This window comes from Lampetra fluviatilis, chromosome 72, assembly GCF_964198595.1.
Source record: "Lampetra fluviatilis chromosome 72, kcLamFluv1.1, whole genome shotgun sequence".
In the NCBI taxonomy this organism is placed as follows: Eukaryota; Metazoa; Chordata; class Hyperoartia; order Petromyzontiformes; family Petromyzontidae; genus Lampetra; species Lampetra fluviatilis.
The window spans coordinates 1,938,259-1,955,669 of NC_136346.1; the positions used below are offsets into that span (position 1 = coordinate 1,938,259).

General features: G+C 51.2%; 1 protein-coding gene across 3 annotated transcripts; it reads right to left on the reverse strand.

Moving 5' to 3' along the window:
* Positions 1–6,055: 6,055 nt before the first annotated feature.
* Positions 6,056–16,675, reverse strand: LOC144953136 (uncharacterized). Of its 3 annotated transcripts, none has more exons than XM_078883696.1 (5): positions 16,392–16,673; positions 14,779–14,925; positions 13,574–13,746; positions 12,676–12,948; positions 6,059–7,019 (listed from the first exon to the last, which is right to left on the reverse strand). In XM_078883696.1, exons 1-5 carry the CDS (start codon positions 16,640–16,642, stop codon positions 6,658–6,660), a joined length of 1,206 nt encoding a protein of 401 aa, XP_078739822.1. In that variant the 5' UTR covers positions 16,643–16,673; the 3' UTR covers positions 6,059–6,657. The 3 variants fall into 3 exon arrangements, with proteins under 3 accessions (XP_078739824.1, XP_078739822.1, XP_078739823.1); XM_078883697.1 differs by having other exon boundaries at positions 6,060–7,019; positions 13,574–13,684; positions 14,807–14,925; positions 16,392–16,671; XM_078883698.1 differs by lacking the exon at positions 13,574–13,746 and having other exon boundaries at positions 6,056–7,019; positions 14,807–14,925; positions 16,392–16,675.
* Between the last annotated feature and the right edge of the window lie 736 nt (positions 16,676–17,411).

A 17,411-nucleotide genomic window follows, 5' to 3' on the forward strand; every position in this document is an offset into this window, starting at 1 on the left:
GGATGGTGCCTATGGGATGCTTACATTTCAGATTCTCCTGGATGAAAGTTTGGAAAATATTTTCTATCCAGCCATGACGGTGAGCATCTAGGCCTCATTCAAATAAGAGCGGATGAAGTCTTCATCTTGGGAAAGGTGGTGAGAAGGGTCAATACTGGGAAAATGGATCACCTGCCGGGCGACAGCACCAGCCAAACAGGAGTTGGTCCGAGCCCTGGATGGACTGATCAACTTTGTAAAAGGGGGCCCATGAAAATCAAGGAGCTACAAACCCCGCAGAGACATTTATCATCTCCAGGTCTTCTGCAAAAGGAACAAGTACTCCATCACTTTGCGCACATATATAAGGAAATTGGTTTATTTGCCCCCCCCCCCCCCCCCCCCCGTGAAATTTGTTACGAAGTCAGAAGTTGTTCCATTCCAGGTGCCCATTCATCGGGTCCCGGTTGCTAAGCGTATCAGGAGGCGCCTTGAAAGGATCACGTCCCTCAGTGGTCTTCCTGTTGACCGAGTTTCCTACAGAGCTGCCTGCAGGAAAACCAATTAAATTTCGATTTAAAGCTTTCGTGACTGCAGGGATTCATCTTCTTGGTTCTTTCAGTAAAGTCACGTAGAAGGGAAATAATAAAATAATAATAAAACATAATAAAATAATTCTCACGACGTTTCGGCCACAACGCAAGCAGCCGTCCTCAGGTGAAGACCAGGTCTGTCGGGGAGACAGCGTCTGACTGAAACACCACCACGCTTGGAGCGTCTATTTAAGCTGGGTTAGAAGGGGGGAAGGGTGCCTTGACAAAATAATTTGCATATCAAGAGGAATTAAGCATATTTATGGGAAATGCAGGTATGTGATTAGTACTACTTGTGAAATGCATAGGAGGTGGGCGGGGGGTTTAAAGTCATTATGCCTGTGCATTATGCAGGATTAGCAGCATCAAAGGGAGGGGATAGGGGTAGTATTAATAAAGGGAAGGAATGTTAATAGTATGTAGCTGCAGTAACTAAACCACGTAAAAAACTCAAGTATAAACTACATAGTATCATCAGTATACTAAATATACTCTCCAATAAGCTGAGCTACTAACAGTAAGTAATACATTACAATTCTATGTCGCAAAAAATATAATATGCTTCCAGCTAAACTTTTTTCCTTACATCACACGGGTCTACCCCGTACTATATGCTGCCATAGACAAACCCAACATTAAATTACATACTGTATTACACCACCCTGTACCTTAGAATAATATAGTGTAATATTACACTATGTATTATTCTATCCACCCTATTGTATATCACACTGCTGTATATTCACTATACAATTACGATACTATATATTGCCTTATACATTGTATTAAACATTACAATTTTATACTATTTATTATCATACAATCTGCTATACACTACACTATACTGTACAATCTGCTATACACTACACTATACTGTTTAGTTACTGCAGCTACATACTATTAACATTCCTTCCCTTTATTAATACTACCCCTATCCCCTCCCTTTGATGCTGCTAATCCTGCATAATGCACGGGCATAATGACTTTAAAACCCCCCGCCCACCTCCTACGCATTTCACAAGTAGTACTAATCACATACCTGCCTTACCCATAAATATGCTAAATTCCTCTTGATATGCAAATTATTTTGTCAAGGCGCCCTTCCCCCCTTCCAACCCAGCTTAAATAGACGCTCCCAGCGTGGTGGTGTTTCATTCAGACGCTGTCTCCCCGACAGACCTGGACTTCACCTGAGGACGGCTGCTTGCGTTGTGGCCGAAACGTCGTGAGAATTATTTTATTGTTTAATTTGTATTATTTTATTATTTCCCTTCTACTTGACTTTACCGAAAAAACCAATTAACTTATACACGTTCCTCCTACATTGAAGAACGCATCAAAACAGCTACCAAAAACCCACACATCCTTTGGAAAACTCTCAAGGATCTTCTACATTCTGGTAGCAACATGGTCCCCCGCCTTAGCCATCCCCTGGCCTCACTGAAACTTGCTACCTCTTTCAACACCACTATCGCAGACTCCTGCACTTCTTCCCTCACATTGCACCAACGTTCCCCTCTCCCTTCTTCTGAAATTGTAATCACTCACCCAGACATCTTTCTAACCACATTCAAGCCGGTGTCTTCAAATACGTTTTCTCTTTAATTCCATCACTCTACATGAAGTCATCTCCACTCGATATCCTCCCAGGCTCCCTGTTCAAGCATTGTGCTCCGGAACTCACCATCACGATTAGGAACATCGCAAATACCTCATTCTCTACGTGGTGTTTTCCATCGGAATATGTGGCTCAGCACTCAAGTGGATACTGTCGGACCTTTCTGATCGGCAACTCAGTCTGGGTGGGCTCATCCACATCTGCTGAAACAAAAGCATTGTGGTGTCCCCCAGGGCTCCGTCCTCAGTCCCCTGCTCATATGCGGATTACACTATTCTCTTCACCGTCATCAATTCTCCGAATGCGTCTGGATTTGAGAGGCTCTCGGAATGCACCACTGCCCTGCAACAGTGCATCTCCGCACACAACATTGCCCTCAATCCTTCAAAGTGGCCATCATATTAGGCACCAGGCAACGTCTCCACTCAATCTGCGTTCCCAACACACATATCCATTTATGGAAACAGCACCAGGTTCACCAATCACAGCTACCTCGGTGTCATCCTTGATTCAACTTCATCATTCGACCGCCAAACCAATCAAATTATCATTGGATTGGTTTTTAATTATCAGTTCCTGTAACTTTCACCTGAAGGCTCTCAGACACCTACGTCGTCTCATCTCCACTGTAACTTCCAATGCATTGGCATGTTACATAGTTGGGTCTCGCCTCGACTATTGCAACTCCATCCTAGTCCGGTCCTCCTCTGGCAACCTAAAAAAACTTAAAAGACTTCAAAACAACCTAGTACGCGTCATTGGCCGCACTCATCCTCGGCTCGACTCACTTGCCTCTCTCCGTGCCCTACACTGGCTCCCTATTGCCAGCAGGGTCCCATACAACATCGCCTGCCTCTGCCACCGCGCCTTCACATCTGGCTGCCCCCCTTAACTCTCTTCACGATTGATGACTTGCAGCACAGCACACGACAGATGCCTTCGCAGTGCGACTCACGACCTCCTCTCGATACCAAGATCCAGGATGGTCACGGCTATGCGCCGCTTCTCGGTGCCTGCCCCTACAGTCTGGAACGCAATCCCTCTGCACATTCGCAGCATCACCTCCATCGTCTCCTTCAAGAGGCACTTACAAACTCACCTCTACAACCACGCTTTCGAGTGACTCTTGAGCTTGGCTCCGCACCTCTGAGTTCTGTCCGCAAATTTGCGCGCGTTACAAATTGCCTCATCTATAAGGGTTCCCTTATAATTAATGTACTTTGATATGCTTATGGAAATTCACGTTAATTGTGGGGAGGAGAAACAAAATAAAACATTCTTTAATGCAGACGGATGTCTCTGAAATAGGTCTTGGTGCTGTTTTACTGCAGGAACATGAAGGGAAATTGTTCCCAGTTTTGTAAGCAAGTCGGAAGGTGCTTGCAAGGGAGTGAAGGTAATCCACCATCGAACGAGTGTGTTTAGCACTTGTGTGAGCAGTGCAAAAGCTCAGAATGTACCTCTATGGGAAGGAGTTTATTCTAGAGACTTATCATAAATCCCTTTTGTATTTAAACAAAGCTCGCATGGAGAATGGAAGGGTCATGTCATAGGCCATGGCATTACAATGCTACTGTTATACCATCAGGGTGTTAAGGGGTAGTGAGAACGTCGGAACAGATTCTTCGAGTCGGAGTGACTACGACGATCCATCAGCTTAAGGGAAAATCACTGCTCAGCGCCGTAAAGAGTCAATGGAGCATCGACTTCTCAAAGGGGAGGGGAGGGGGCAATGTGACAAAGGCTCTGCGCGGGCTGTTTCCCATCGCTAAATGGATATAGAGGGTGAACACCATACAGCATGGGCCAGGATATGGAGGTTCAAACTGGCTAAGAGAGATAGGTGGTATGACAAGTTTTGGGACCAGTCTAGGTGGGGCTGATGGGGGTTGGGTGCCCCTGAGTCGTATACAAGGCTGTGCTTAGAGCAAAGCAGGGAGGAGTCATACCTCTGAGCACCTCAGCAACCCATACAGCACTGGATGAAAGTGGGCTTCAAGCCAGGAGCAGCGGGACCGTACTCTGGGCAAGGGAGACTTCCTAAGCCCACCCAGGGCGGGCCTGGGCAGGAATGAGGCTGGAACGAGGCAAGGTGGCGAAGCAAGAAGAGAGCATGGCCGATAGCGGGGTCAGTGCACCGTGCCACTGCTGGTTGTACCCCTGTGACTCTCGGGAAGGAGGAGTTGGCCTCTGTTGCGTCTGCCAGGGTGTCCTCATGTGGAGAATGCGTGTGGGCTGGGATCTACTGTTGTGTTCAGCATGCACAGTGGTGGCTAATGTAAGACTCGCATTGATGGCTGCATGGTGATAAATGCAGTGGCCAGGGAGAGTTGCACAATTTCAGCGTAGTGTGTGTATGACGGGTTCGTACTGGCGCGGGAACATGTCCTTGAACTAGTAAAGAGAAATTGTATAGATAAGACCCATGCTTATTTAAAAGCCTCTATATGTGTCCGGTTGATATTAATACACACATGAGACCTCCGCCAATCGTATGGCACTCCACGTACACCACACAATCACCCCATTACAGGGGAAGAATGCCCTGGCTCGCATTGAAAACATTATTACAATTCAGAGCGGGGTGGGGAGTGAAGGTTAGGGAAGAGTAGAATCCCCCCCACCCCCCATTCTCCTGGCTGCCCCATGACAATTTTAAATGTAGTATAGTGGTGTAGTGTATAGTAATGTATAGGGTAGTATATAGTGTACTGTATAGAGTGTAGTGCATAGTAGTATGTACAGTGAGGGAAAAAAGTATTTGATCCCCTGCTGATTTTGTACGTTTGCCCACTGACAAAGAAATGATCAGTCTATAATTTTAATGGTAGGTTTATTTGAACAGTGAGAGACAAAATAACAACAAATTCCAGAAAAACGCATGTCAATTTTTTTATACATTTATTGGCATTTTAATGAGGGAAATAAGTATTTGACCCCTCTACAAAACATGACTTAGTACTTGGTCGCAAAACCCTTGTTGGCAATCACAGAGGTCAGACGTTTCTTGTAGTTGGCCACCAGGTTTGCACAAATCTCAGAAGGGATTTTGTCCCACTCCTCTTTGCAGATCTTCTCCAAGTCATTAAGGTTTAGAGCCTGACGTTTGGCTACTCGAACCTTCAGCTCCCTCCACAGATTTTCTTTTGGGATTAAGGTCTGGAGATTGGATAGGCCACTCCAGGACCTTAATGTGCTTCTTCTTGAGCCACTCCTTTGTTGCATTGGCCGTGTGTTTTGGGTCATTGTCATGCTGGAATACCCATCCACGACCTATTTTCAATGCCCTGGCTGAGAGAAGGAGGTTCTCACCCAAGATTTGACGGTACATGGCCCCGTCCATCGTCCCTTTGATGCGGTGAAATTGTCCTGTCCCCTTAGCAGAAAAACACCCCCAAAGCATAATGTTTCCACCTCCATGTTTGACAGTGGGGATGGTGTTCTTGGGGTCACAGGCAGCATTCCTCCTCCTCCAAACACGGCGAGTTGAGTTGATGCCAAAGAGCTACATTTTGGTCTCATCTGACCACAACACTGAATAATTCAGATGTTCATTGGAAAACTTCAGACGGGCATGTTTATGTGCTTTATTGAGCAGGGGGACCTTGCGGGCACTGCAGGATTTCAGTCCTTCACGGTGTAGTGTGTTACCAACTGTTTTCTTGGTGACTATGGTCCCAGCTGCCTTGAGATCATTGACAAGATCCTCCCGTGTAGTTCTGGGCTGATTCCTCACCGTTCTCATGATCATTGCAACTCCACGAGGTGAGATATTGCATGGAACCCTAGGCCGAGGGAGATTGACAGTTCTTTTGTGTTTCTTCCATTTGCGAATAATCACACCAACTGTTGTCACCTTCTCACCAAGCTGCTTGGCGATGGTCTTGTAGCCCATTCCAGCCTTGTGTAGGTCTACAATCTTGTCCCTGATATCCTTGGAGAGCTCTTTGGTCTTGGCCATGGTGGAGAGTTTGGAATCTGATTGATTGATTGCTTCTGTGAACGTGTCTTTTATACAGGTAACAAGCTGAGATTAGGAGCACTCCCTTTAAGAGTGTGCTCCTAATCTCGGCTCGTTACCTGTATAAAAAACACCTGGGAGCCAGAAATCTTTCTGATTGAGAGGGGGTCAAATACTTATTTCCCTCATTAAAATGCCAATCAATTTATAACATTTTTGACATGCGTTTTTCTAGATTTTGTTGTTGTTATTCTGTCTCTCACTGTTCAAATAAACCTACCATTAAAATTATAGACTGATCATTTATTTGTCAGTGGGCAAATGTACAAAATCAGCAGGGGATCAAATACTTTTTTCCCTCACTGTATGTACATTGAACTTATTTCACACTGTACGTAGCCAACCACACCAATCCGAGGAACCTGCACACAACATCAACAAAACACAGCAACAAACCCGAGCGGCTCTTAAAAAAAAGAATAGGGCATCATCAAGTTGAAACGAGGTTATCTTGGCTGCTGCTGCTTCTGCTGCTGCTGCTCCTGTTGCTGCTTCTGCTGCGGCAGCGGAGCGTGGTGACTGCTCACGTGCGCGTAGAGGTCCGACGAGCGTACGAAGCTGGTCCCACACACGGGGCACGCAAGGACGCGCCCTCCCTGGTGCAGCACCAGGTGGTAGCGGAGTCCCGAAGGCCACGCGAAGGCCTTGCCGCACACGTGACAGGCGAGTGGCTTCTCACCCGTGTGGACTCTCGCGTGACTCCTGAGCTTCGAGGCATGCCGGTAGCACTTGCCACACACCGGGCATCGGTGTTGCGGCCCCTCGCTACCGGTACGCCTCCCGGTGTGGTGCCTACGGGCGGGTGAGACTGCGTGAGAGAACAGCGGAAGGGACGATTAAATTTGTACTGTGTGTGTGTGTACCACAAAAAACAGATATTAAAAGTCTAACTAAACTTGTGCCGGAGACCCCGGAGAGACAGGCGACTATGACGTATCCTGGCCAAACCCATTTGGCGGAGCCAGGAGACTGATTCCGCACCCTCGGGGTTCCTCCAGAAATAGCAAAATGCCACTGCGAGTGGCCACGTACAATGTTCGAACGCTCACTGTGGAGGAGGTCCTGTGGACTGGCTCTGGCTTCAGTATCCATGAGGGGTGGACAGTCATCTACTTGGGGCGTGGCTCTTCTTCTGAACAAAATAATGAAGGAGCGTGGGAGTGTGGGAGCGTGGCGGTGAGATGTAGGAAGCTGTAAGCTCCTGGCTACTGTGGGCTCGCCTTCCCATCAACCAGAGGCGAAGAGTGGTGGTGGTGGTTATGTATACCCCCACCGAAGATGTATATCATTGGAGGGATGCAGGCAAGGGCGATGCGTCAAATGCCTTCTATGACCTCCTGTCACAGGTGCTAGCTAAAGTGGACCTCGGGATAGAGTCATCCTCTGTTGGGCGACTTTAATGCCCGAGTTGGTCATAATGCTGCCACTGATCAGCTCAATAACAACAGTAGGAGGCTGCTAGACTTCTGTGCAGCCCATGGGCTTGTAATTACCAACACGCTGTTCTGGCATTGGCACATCCACACAACACCATGGATGCACGCTGGATGGAGGAGGCTCATGAAGGACACTACTGGGCAGTTGGAGGCAGTTGCGCTCCAGCAACAATGGAGGGCAGAGGAGTGACGCTCACAACAACGAGCGGAGCGCCGGGCAGCTGAACAGATCAAGTTGGCACAGTAGGGGGCACAGGTGGTGCACCGGCCAGTCATCTCAGTCAGTCGACCCATGGCACCTGGGTCTGTTCCATGACCTGCCAGTGGGCGTTCGACACTTCACGTGGCCTTAAAATGCATATGAGCTGGCACATGCACCGTGGTGATGTCACTGCCACCTAGTAGCGGATGGCTTTTGTTGTTGTGTGTGTACTGTGTGTGTATCATGTGTGTGTGTATTGTGTGTGTATCGTGTGTGTGTGGGGAGTGGTATTGTAGCGGTTAGCACTGCGCTACGGAACCCGGCGACCTGAGTTTGTTTCTCGCTCACGGTGATTAACACTGGTGATGATGATCTGAACCACTCCAGGGCCTCCGCTAGGTCGACTCAGCCTCAAATAAGCACCTAGTGCAATGTGTAAATATCGCCACTGAGGAGACAAAGGCGGCCGGAAGTGGTGCGCATCAACCACCCCCTTGTGTGCCAGTGCCGGCCCTGATAGGTACAGCAATTGCCCGAACAGTCTGTTAAGGCTACACGGAGATCTTTGTCTTCGTGTGTGTGTACTTTGAGTGTGCTGTGTGTGTAATGTGTGTGTGTTGAACTTCTTCGAACCGTACGTAGCCAACCGTGCTAAATCGGAGGTGCGGGGGAAGGACAACAAACTAAACACAACGACATCAACAACAAGCAGGTCTAAAGAAATTCGTTTTCAATGTCGTATAGTGGTGTAGAAGTGGAGCGTAAAGTAGTGCAGTAGTTTATAGGGTTGTAGTGTAGTGTATAGTATAATGTACTGTTTAGTGGTGTAGTTTTGTAGTAGTGCATAGGGTAGTAGTGTGGTGTGTAGTATAATGTACTGTATAGTAGTGTAGTGACATCAGGGATGTCACTGTATGGTGCCGGCCCGAGAGGGCCACGGCACGCGATGCACCGTCATCGCGTACACCGCGGAGGCGGGTGTAGTACCAGCCATAGCGGGGATTGGCGTGCGCTGGGATAGCGTGGCCACCACGCATAGCGTGTAGTGCGGGCTCCCACAGGGGGGAGTAGGAGAGTGTCAGCCCAGGGGCAGGGTTGCCCCGGGCCATGGCACTCTGGTTGACCCCGCAGACACGTGATCTGGAGTGTCCACAGAGAGGGCCCCAGGTGGAGGGGCTCGGGGGTGATCACGTGTCCGGGGAGAGCTCTCGAGAGGGAGCTAGAAGGCTCCAGAAGGTGGGCAGGGCCGAGGGCAGAGCAGCCCCGACCCGTGGGGGGATATAAGGCGGGTCCCTGAGAGGGACTGGGGTCGCTGCATCCTACAAACTGAAGCTCCACATCCACAAGCTGAAGCTCTACGTCCTGCAAGACATCAACACGTGGTCAAGGACCCGAGTGAGAGGGCCCGACCCTTCGTAGCTGTAACCCCTGGTATAGTGTAGTTAGCGGGGTGGTCACCACCCTAGGCTGTATCTGGTGAAGGGGCAGTTACCCCTTTGAGTTAGGTGTTGATGTTATAATTAAAGTGTTGCATCCAAAGAACAATGTCTGCGACTCAGTTAGACTCACTTCAACTGGTGTCAGAAGTGGCCAACACGCTAGTTTATATAGCTAGCTGTAGACTATGTCTACACGTCGTAGACCACGTACCTGGACGTCGGTGGACAAGGACCTCGTGCCACCTACAGTTTTGGAGGATGCGCGGGAGACGCTGCCAGCGGAGCAGAGTGCCTTTCGGGTGCTCGACGCTTCGCCGTCAGCGCACGATCGCCTCACGGAGCTCCTCTATGCTGCGACTTCGCTCCTCATGGAGTTCTGTCCCAGGGTCTCGCCGGTGAAGGAGGGAGCGGCGAGGCAGCTCGGGGACGACGACTCCGCCGCCATTTCGCAGCGGACGGGAAACTCGGTGAGCAGCCCGCGCATTCGGCTGCCATTTTGTCGCCGGCGCGGAGCACGCAGCCCGCCAAAATTAAAGATGCGCCATCAGCGCCGAGGTACATCCCAGCTCTCCGGCGTCGACCTCACCTTGCTGGAGAGTTCGCGGCTACCAGTGAGAACTGGGTGACCTTCAAGCGGCAGTTCCTCACGAACGCCGGCTTGGCGGGGTGGACAGAGACGGAGGCGCTGCGGGCGCTACCTGCCGCCCTCGATGACGACGCCCTTGCGCCATTTCTCGCCATCCCGCCGCCGGAGAGGTCGACCCTCACACAGGCTTTCAACCGGTTGGCACCTATCTACAAGCCTCCGGCGAACGCGCGCCACAAATTCGCCACACGACAGAAGGGGGTGGACGAGTCGGCCCTCGCCTTCCGTAGCGCACTTTTGGCGCTGGCGAAGGCCACCACGATGGCATCGACGTGTTGGTCCTCGAGAGATTGCTGGCCTTGGCGGAAACCCTCCACATCATTCTTCCAGCCGAAGATGAAGACATCTCGTCTCTCCAGGTCGCCAAGTACATCCGAGCCCAGCTACTTCTATAACGGGACAGGGCGCAGGTCACGTGTGCCATATCCCGCACGGGGCCGGGGCCACCTGATGGAATGGAGCCCCTTTTGGCATGTGTATCGACTCGCGGTGAGACGACCGGCGCGGCGACGGCGCACGGCGGTCGGACGAGCGGCGGCGGCCGAGGTCGTCGTCTCGTTCCGGTGGTGGCCGTGTTGTCTGCTACAATTGTGGCCTGCAGGAGCACGTGTCATTGGGTTGCCACGTACCACGACGGCGCCTTCCAACATCACCGCCATCCTACGCTTATCTACACCCTGAGGGGCGTCACGACGCATTCCACACTCGACCCCTGGCCTCACCTCACCCATCTAGGCATTTTGGTTCGCAGCTCGATCGCGTCGGTACGGGGTAGTCCTACGCTAAATCGTGAAGTTCGTCAGCTCCAACCGAATCAGTGGTCAGAGCTGGCCCATCGAGTGGTGAATGCGTCCGCGGGTTATCCACCGTGCTTGGGTCCATTGAGGGTGTATAAATAAAGATGCTAGTCGACACGGGTGCGTCGGCAACTATCATTTCGGAACTAATTTTCAATATTTTGCCCCCGAAGTATCAGGGTCTAGACCCTGTCGATGCGCCATGTTTCACCGTTGATGGCGGCTCATTGGGCATCATCGGTCGGATAACGGCCGAGGTGCGCATAGCTGACGTTAAATTATGGGGACACATTCTTGTCTCCACATCACTGACTGTTCCTTGTTTACTTGGAACTGATTTCCTTGGTAGGATGCCATTGGAAATCTGCATTGACCGCGGCTGTTTGGAACTGCCATCCGGACGTCGTGTGGCATTTTTGCCTTCCCCTACCCGGTTGTGTGCGGCCAACGCTTCGGTGCAGATGTTTGTTCCCCTCCACGTGAGGAAGCCGCTAATTTTTGGGTGCTACGGGGAATGCTATTGTAGCTTATACGTTGGTGTCCGACGACCAGGAACATTTTAATCAGGTTCTTAATTCTTGGATGGACACCACGGTCACCCAGGAGAGTGCGGTGTTGGCTCATGCGTCACCGAAGGGGGCATCGTGGGGAATGTGGGTGCTGCGACGATCCCGGGATATAGATCATCTCTTTCGCCTGGATCCGGTGATTGCGCCGCGCAAATTTGTTTAATCTCCACATCGCTGGGGCCGAGTGTTGAGTGTGTCTGGCGGCCCGGGGTGTGTGCCCGCGCCGGTTGATCCCGGGCGAAGCGATTCTGTTCCACTCCCAGGTGCTGCGCGACTGACGTCCCTTGCGTGATCGCACATGCCGGCTTTGCGGGCTTTGAGTGCGGTGGATCCATCAACCCGACCTACTGCTCTCCATGACAAGCCGGGTTCTGTGGAACATTTGCACATTCCCCCCGGGACCTCCAGGGTGAGCGAGCCCACCTCCCCTGGGGGCCCGGCACCATGCACTCGCTCAAAGACTCGTTTTTCGTGACTCCCTTGCACACACGCTCCCATGCTGTCAGTTGCTTGTCACGCTCGCTGTGTCGTGGCGGTCATTGATTGATCCTGGCCGCCATTGAACTCACGAGCGTCATTACATGGTGAAGGTGGGAGGTGTGATGGTAAGAGGGATCCCGAGGGTTTACATGGTTTTTCATATTGCTTGTTCATGTGGTGTTGTTATCGTTACGGGTTCGTTGGTTTACACCCTTCTCCCTGTTGGTTTGTACATTTGTAGATAGAGTAATATTTGTACAGGTGGGTTGGGGTATTTATTTCTGTTCTGTTATTTTTGAGACACACTATGTTTCTTGTGTTTCTATAAACTGTTCGTTTAAAAGGGGGAGTTGACAGCCGGGACAGCTGAATGCTACGAAGGTGGGGGTGATGTAGTGACATCAGGGATGTCACTGTATGGTGCTGGTGTAGTGTATAGTAGTGTGTAGTGTATAGTGTAATATGTAGTAGTGTAGCGTATAGGGTAGTAGTGTAGTGTATAGTAGTGTCGTGTGTAATAGTGTATAGGGTAGTAGTGTAGTGTATAGTATAATGTACTGTATAGTGTAATATATAGTAGTGTAGCAGTGTATAGGGTAGTAGTGTAGTATAGTATATAGTAGGAGTAGGAGTGTATAGTATAATGTACTGTATAGTGTACTGTATAGTAGTGTAGTGTGTAGACATGTCGTGTACAGTGTAGTGCATGTACTAAACTTCTTTCAGAACCATAATTAGCCAGCCACGTTAATCAGAGGTACGCGGGCGGGTGGGGAGGGAGTGAAACGGGGAGGAGGGGTGGGGGGGACATCAAACGATGAACGGGGCACGACGCCCTTGGCTGTGAACGATGCGTAGGGTCTCCGCATGTAACCCCCCGCTCCCGGCTCCTCACCGTCGTCGTCTTCCAAGATCACTTCGATCTCCGCTGAACCCGACGATGATGCCGCGACAGCCGCAGCGTCTCCCGTCCACGGCGCTTGGGGCCTGGTGGCGGAACCGCGGTCGGCCGCGGGGTTCCAGAGGACTCCTCTGGGGAAACGGAGGCCTGCCTCGACGACGTGAAGGTCCCTCGGTCCGGGGCGGTATTCACCGTCCACGAGCTTAAGTCGTTCTTTTGCGCTGCCGAAAACCTCCGCCTCCTCCTCTTTCATACGAATGTCGGCTCCTGAGACAGAGGCATTCCCGCTTTGAGCGCTACGCATCGCCACGTGAACTCCACTCATCCTCACAGCAGCAACAAGTGCCGGCTTTTAGCCGCATCATCGCGCCGCACTTTCAGATGTATAGGTATGACACTATACACTAGACTACTATAGACTACTATACACTACACTATTCCACACTAGACTACTATACACTACACTACTACATGCGACTATACACTAGACTACTATACACTACACTACAGTACACTACCATATACTAGACTACTATAAACTACACTAATATACACTACACTACTATGCACTACACATTGGGCTCTATGGAGGCCCGTCGTTAAGCGATAAGTTGTTAGCAGGGGTTGACGTTAAGAGAGGTTCTACTGCATAATGTACCGTATATAATATTTTACACTGAAATCAAGCGTAGCTACTTTGTCAGACGCACGTGGTGCCAATCGCCAGACTGGGTTAAAGCCTTTGAAACGGTTTTGCCGGATTGGGCCGGGACCAGCTGGATAATGTTGGAAACAGCCGGATGTAATCGCGTGGCAGATAATCGATGATCGACTGTAGACTCAGGATGTCTCCAGACTCCACCATGCCAGTCAGTGGTGAGATGACGCTTACTGTGACGGGAGTCGCTGCCCTCCAATTTCACCTCCAGCAATGCCCCACTGACAGGCCCTCCTGAGTCTCCTCCTCTTCGCTTGAGTCGCAAAGACGGGGCCACCACGGCTCCTGTCTCAAGGGAGGGCAGCACGGCAGTGGCAGGCTCAGGATAACGCCGCTCACGCCGTCGTCTGTGGCGGGGAGTTTGCACAGTGAGGGAGGTTACGCAGCTGGGTGCATCGGCACAGTCATCTCAGGCAGTCAACCCATGGCACCCGCTGGGTCTGTCCTGTGACCTCCTCCTCCTACACCTAGTCTGGCGCAGCAGTCAACCCATGGCACCTGCTGGGTCTGTCCCGTGATCTCCCCCTCCTGCACCTAGCCTTGCACAGCAGTCAACCCATGGAACCTGCTGGGTCTGTCCCATGACAACCTCCTGTTGTCAGCAGGGAGCCTTTGCCACTTCACGTGATGGCCTCAAAATTGCACCATGACTGGCACAAGCGCCGCGATGACGTCATCGCCACTTAGTGGCAGTTGTTGTTGCTGCAGCAAAGAGCGGTAGCGCAGCGGTTAGCGTTGCGCTGCTGTGTTACGAACCTCGACAGAGACCCGAGTTCAATTCCCGCTCACGGCCAACACCAACCACCGTTTCCTGGGCTCAGTCCCCTAGGTCGACTCAGCCACAAATTAGTTACCTGGTGTGCAGTGGTGTGTGTGGTAAACATCACCACTAGGGGAAACAAAGGCGGCCGGGCGGGCGTGGTGTTGGCCACCCAACCCCTCATGTGCCACAGTGCTGGCCTTCATAGGTGCTACTACTCGCTATTAACAGCACTTACCCCAACAGTCTGTTACAGGCTACACGGAGGATCTTTGTCTTTGGTGGAGTTAGTGGTGGTGGAGTTGATGGTGGTGAAGTTAGTGGTGGTGGAGGTGGTGGAGATGGTGGTGGAAGTGGCGGTGGTGGCGGTCGAGGTGGTGGACGTGGTGGTAGTGGTGGTGGAGGTGGTGGTAGTGGTGGGGGAGGTGGTAGAACAGGTGGTGGTGGAGGTGGCGGTCGAGGTGGTGGTGGAGGTGGTGGTAGGGGTGGGGGAGGTGGTGGAGTCGCTGCTGCTCGCTTCACAGTCGCTGCTGCTCGCTACGAACACCACTCGCCCCAACAGTCTGTCACTGATATATGGGGAGCGGTGGGGGGGGGTCTTTGTCTTCGTATCTCTTACAGCGAGCAGGAGTCCAACTCGGACTCACCGGCGGCGACGTCGTCTTCACGGCTCAACGCGCCCCCTCCGAGGGGCGCCGTCTTCCATCCTGGGTGCTCGTCAACCTCCCGCTTGATCGCCCACCCCGCAGACATCCTTACTCCTTGCCTGTCAACACACACAGGAGGCTCCTTCATGGTCACGGCAAATACAGTCACACTCATCGAGGCCCATACTAAAACATTTTATTTTTATTTTAATGGGTGTAAGGCACCCACACTGAGCTGCGTGGCTCTTTAGTCAGAACCGACGCTGGCTATCTATCACACGTGTAGAGGAGTGAAATATGTGGTGCGCACAGTTAACCAAGGTCAACTGAGGGCAAACAGGTGCACGTGTGCAAACGTTAGGTTTGCACGGACAAACTGACAGTTGTTAAGGGGCAAAGCAGGTACAGACGGGGACGACCGGTTGTGCACATCAAGGCCGGAGGTGTTGCTAGGGAGATGGGAGATAAGGGTTGTTTGAAAGGCAAACAGGCACCAGCCTGGCTGAGCTTAAAGAGACACACGAGAGGTCTCGGATAATTGGCAGGGGAATATAAGGGCGTGTGCCTGAGCAGAGCGGGGAGTTGTTGCTGGGGACAAGAGTGAAGACATTTCGCCGCTGCCGCTCGAGCCGTCAACGAACCTCAAATCTCACACGTCGCCAGTGAGTGGGTCTGAGGAAGCGTAGGTGAGGGCAGCGGTGGAGTTGTAGAGTTGCTGTGTGCGAAGCTGCTGAGTGCGGAGACGCTGTGTGAGTGCGGAGACGCTATGTGCGGAGACGCTGTGTGCGGAGTTACTGAGAGCAGAGCTGCCGAGTGCAGGATACGTAAGGTGTAAAGTAGATACGAGGAGGAGAAGTTAAACATAAGTGACCATATAGATAGTTATAGAAGTGCCTACAACTGGTGCAGGAATAGGTGAATAAAGTGTAAGCAGGTGATTTGTTACAACGTGTCAGTGTGAGTCAGTTTTGAACACACTACACACGTAATGATGGCAGCTCCAACAAAGTGGGCTGATATCATCATCATCACGTGGAAATTCACCGCAGTCAAAACACTCTCTAAACGCGTGGTGAAAAATCCACACAGCCACCACAGGGAGAGAGAGACATGCAAACTCCAAATATACAACAGGCATCGTCAGGGTCCGGAATCGAACCCATGCCCTCCTGCATAGCAGGAAAATCGTGGCATTAGGGTCAGGATCGAACCCACGACCTCCTCCATACCGAGCGAGGTAGTTAACATCTCCCCAGGAGCAGGATGAGCAGTAGCAGCAGAAGCGGTGGTCCCGGCCTCGTGAGTTCCACAGCGAGAGGTGGTGATGGTTGTGGTGGTGGTGGTGGTGGTGGAGGTGGTTGTGGTGGTGGATGTGAAGGTGATGAAGGTGGTGATGGTGGTGATGGTGAAGGTGGTGATGGTGGTGGAGGTAGTGGAGGAGGTGGTAGTGGTGGTGAAGGTGGTGCTGGAGGTGGTGGTGGATGTGGTGAAGGTGGTGATGGTGGTGAAGGTGGTGGAGGTAGTGGAGGAGGTGGCTGTGGATGTGGTGATGATGGTGGTGGTGAAGGTGGTGCTGGCCACCCACTCAATCGTGTGCAGGAGGAGGCGGCGGCGGCGGCAGGGAGCGGATCTCCGAGCAGGGGAACCTCCCTGCAGGAGGAGACGGAGCGATGAGGAGGAGGAGGTCGGTCGGAAGGAGACGGAGCTTGGGGTGCCGTGGGTTGACCCCGCGGGGTCACCGAGAGGCGGAGCGTCCAATAGATCAAACGACAGCAGCACGGCGGCTCGATGCGCCAATCGTCGTGTCACTTGGAGTTGAAGTCGCTGGCTCAACATTGGGCCAACGTTAGCGGAACATTGGGCCAACGTTACTCAAACGTTGACTCAACGTTACCCCAACGTTGGGCTAACGTTAACGGAACGTTGGGCTCAACGTTAGCCCAACATTGGGCCAACGTTAGCGGAACGTCGGCTCAACGTTCGGCTAACGTTGGCCCAACGTTATATTGTTAACTGCGGGTGTAAGCCTGGTCCCTAGCTTCACCGCATGTAGTTTTTGTCCCTGCGCCCCTTGTGTGTGTGCTGACGGTGACTGGTTTACGTCTGAGTCGACCTAGACGTGGCACATTTATAGCTTTCGGATCAGTTATCAAAATCAGAATCTTGCATTTAGACTGCAGGAGGTAATCCGATTAGCTATAAAGCTCTTTGCTTACAGATGTCCCAGTACGGGGGGGCACGGCAGTCAGAACGTTACAACAAACACGATACACAATCGGAGTGCAAAGTATAGCAAAGGTAAACAAATCGCTTGCAACAAAAACAATAATTTATGTTACCAGGTTGCTCTTTTTTCAGAAGCAAACCTGGCCTTCACTAACTAAAGTTTATAAACTATTAACTCTTGACTTAAAGCTTTCGTGACTGCAGGAATTCATATTCTTTGGGTCTTTCGGTAAAGTCACGTAGATAGGTTTAAAGAAAATAAAAATAAAATAACAAACAGCTACAACGAAACGTTGCCTTTTGTTATTTTCTTTGAACCTATCTACGTGACTTTACCGAAAGACCCAAAGAATAAAAACTATTAACTATTTTATTTCAC

Coding starts and splice junctions, on each gene's coding strand:
- LOC144953136 (XM_078883696.1), bottom strand. CDS start 16,642: ATGTTGAGCCAGCGACTTCAACTCCAAGTGACACGACGATTGGCGCAT. Junction 13,747..14,778: donor GAGTTGGACTCCTGCTCGCT/GTAAGAGATACG, acceptor TCCCCGCCACAG/ACGACGGCGTGAGCGGCGTT. Junction 12,949..13,573: donor GGGCAGCGACTCCCGTCACA/GTAAGCGTCATC, acceptor CCTCTGTCTCAG/GAGCCGACATTCGTATGAAA.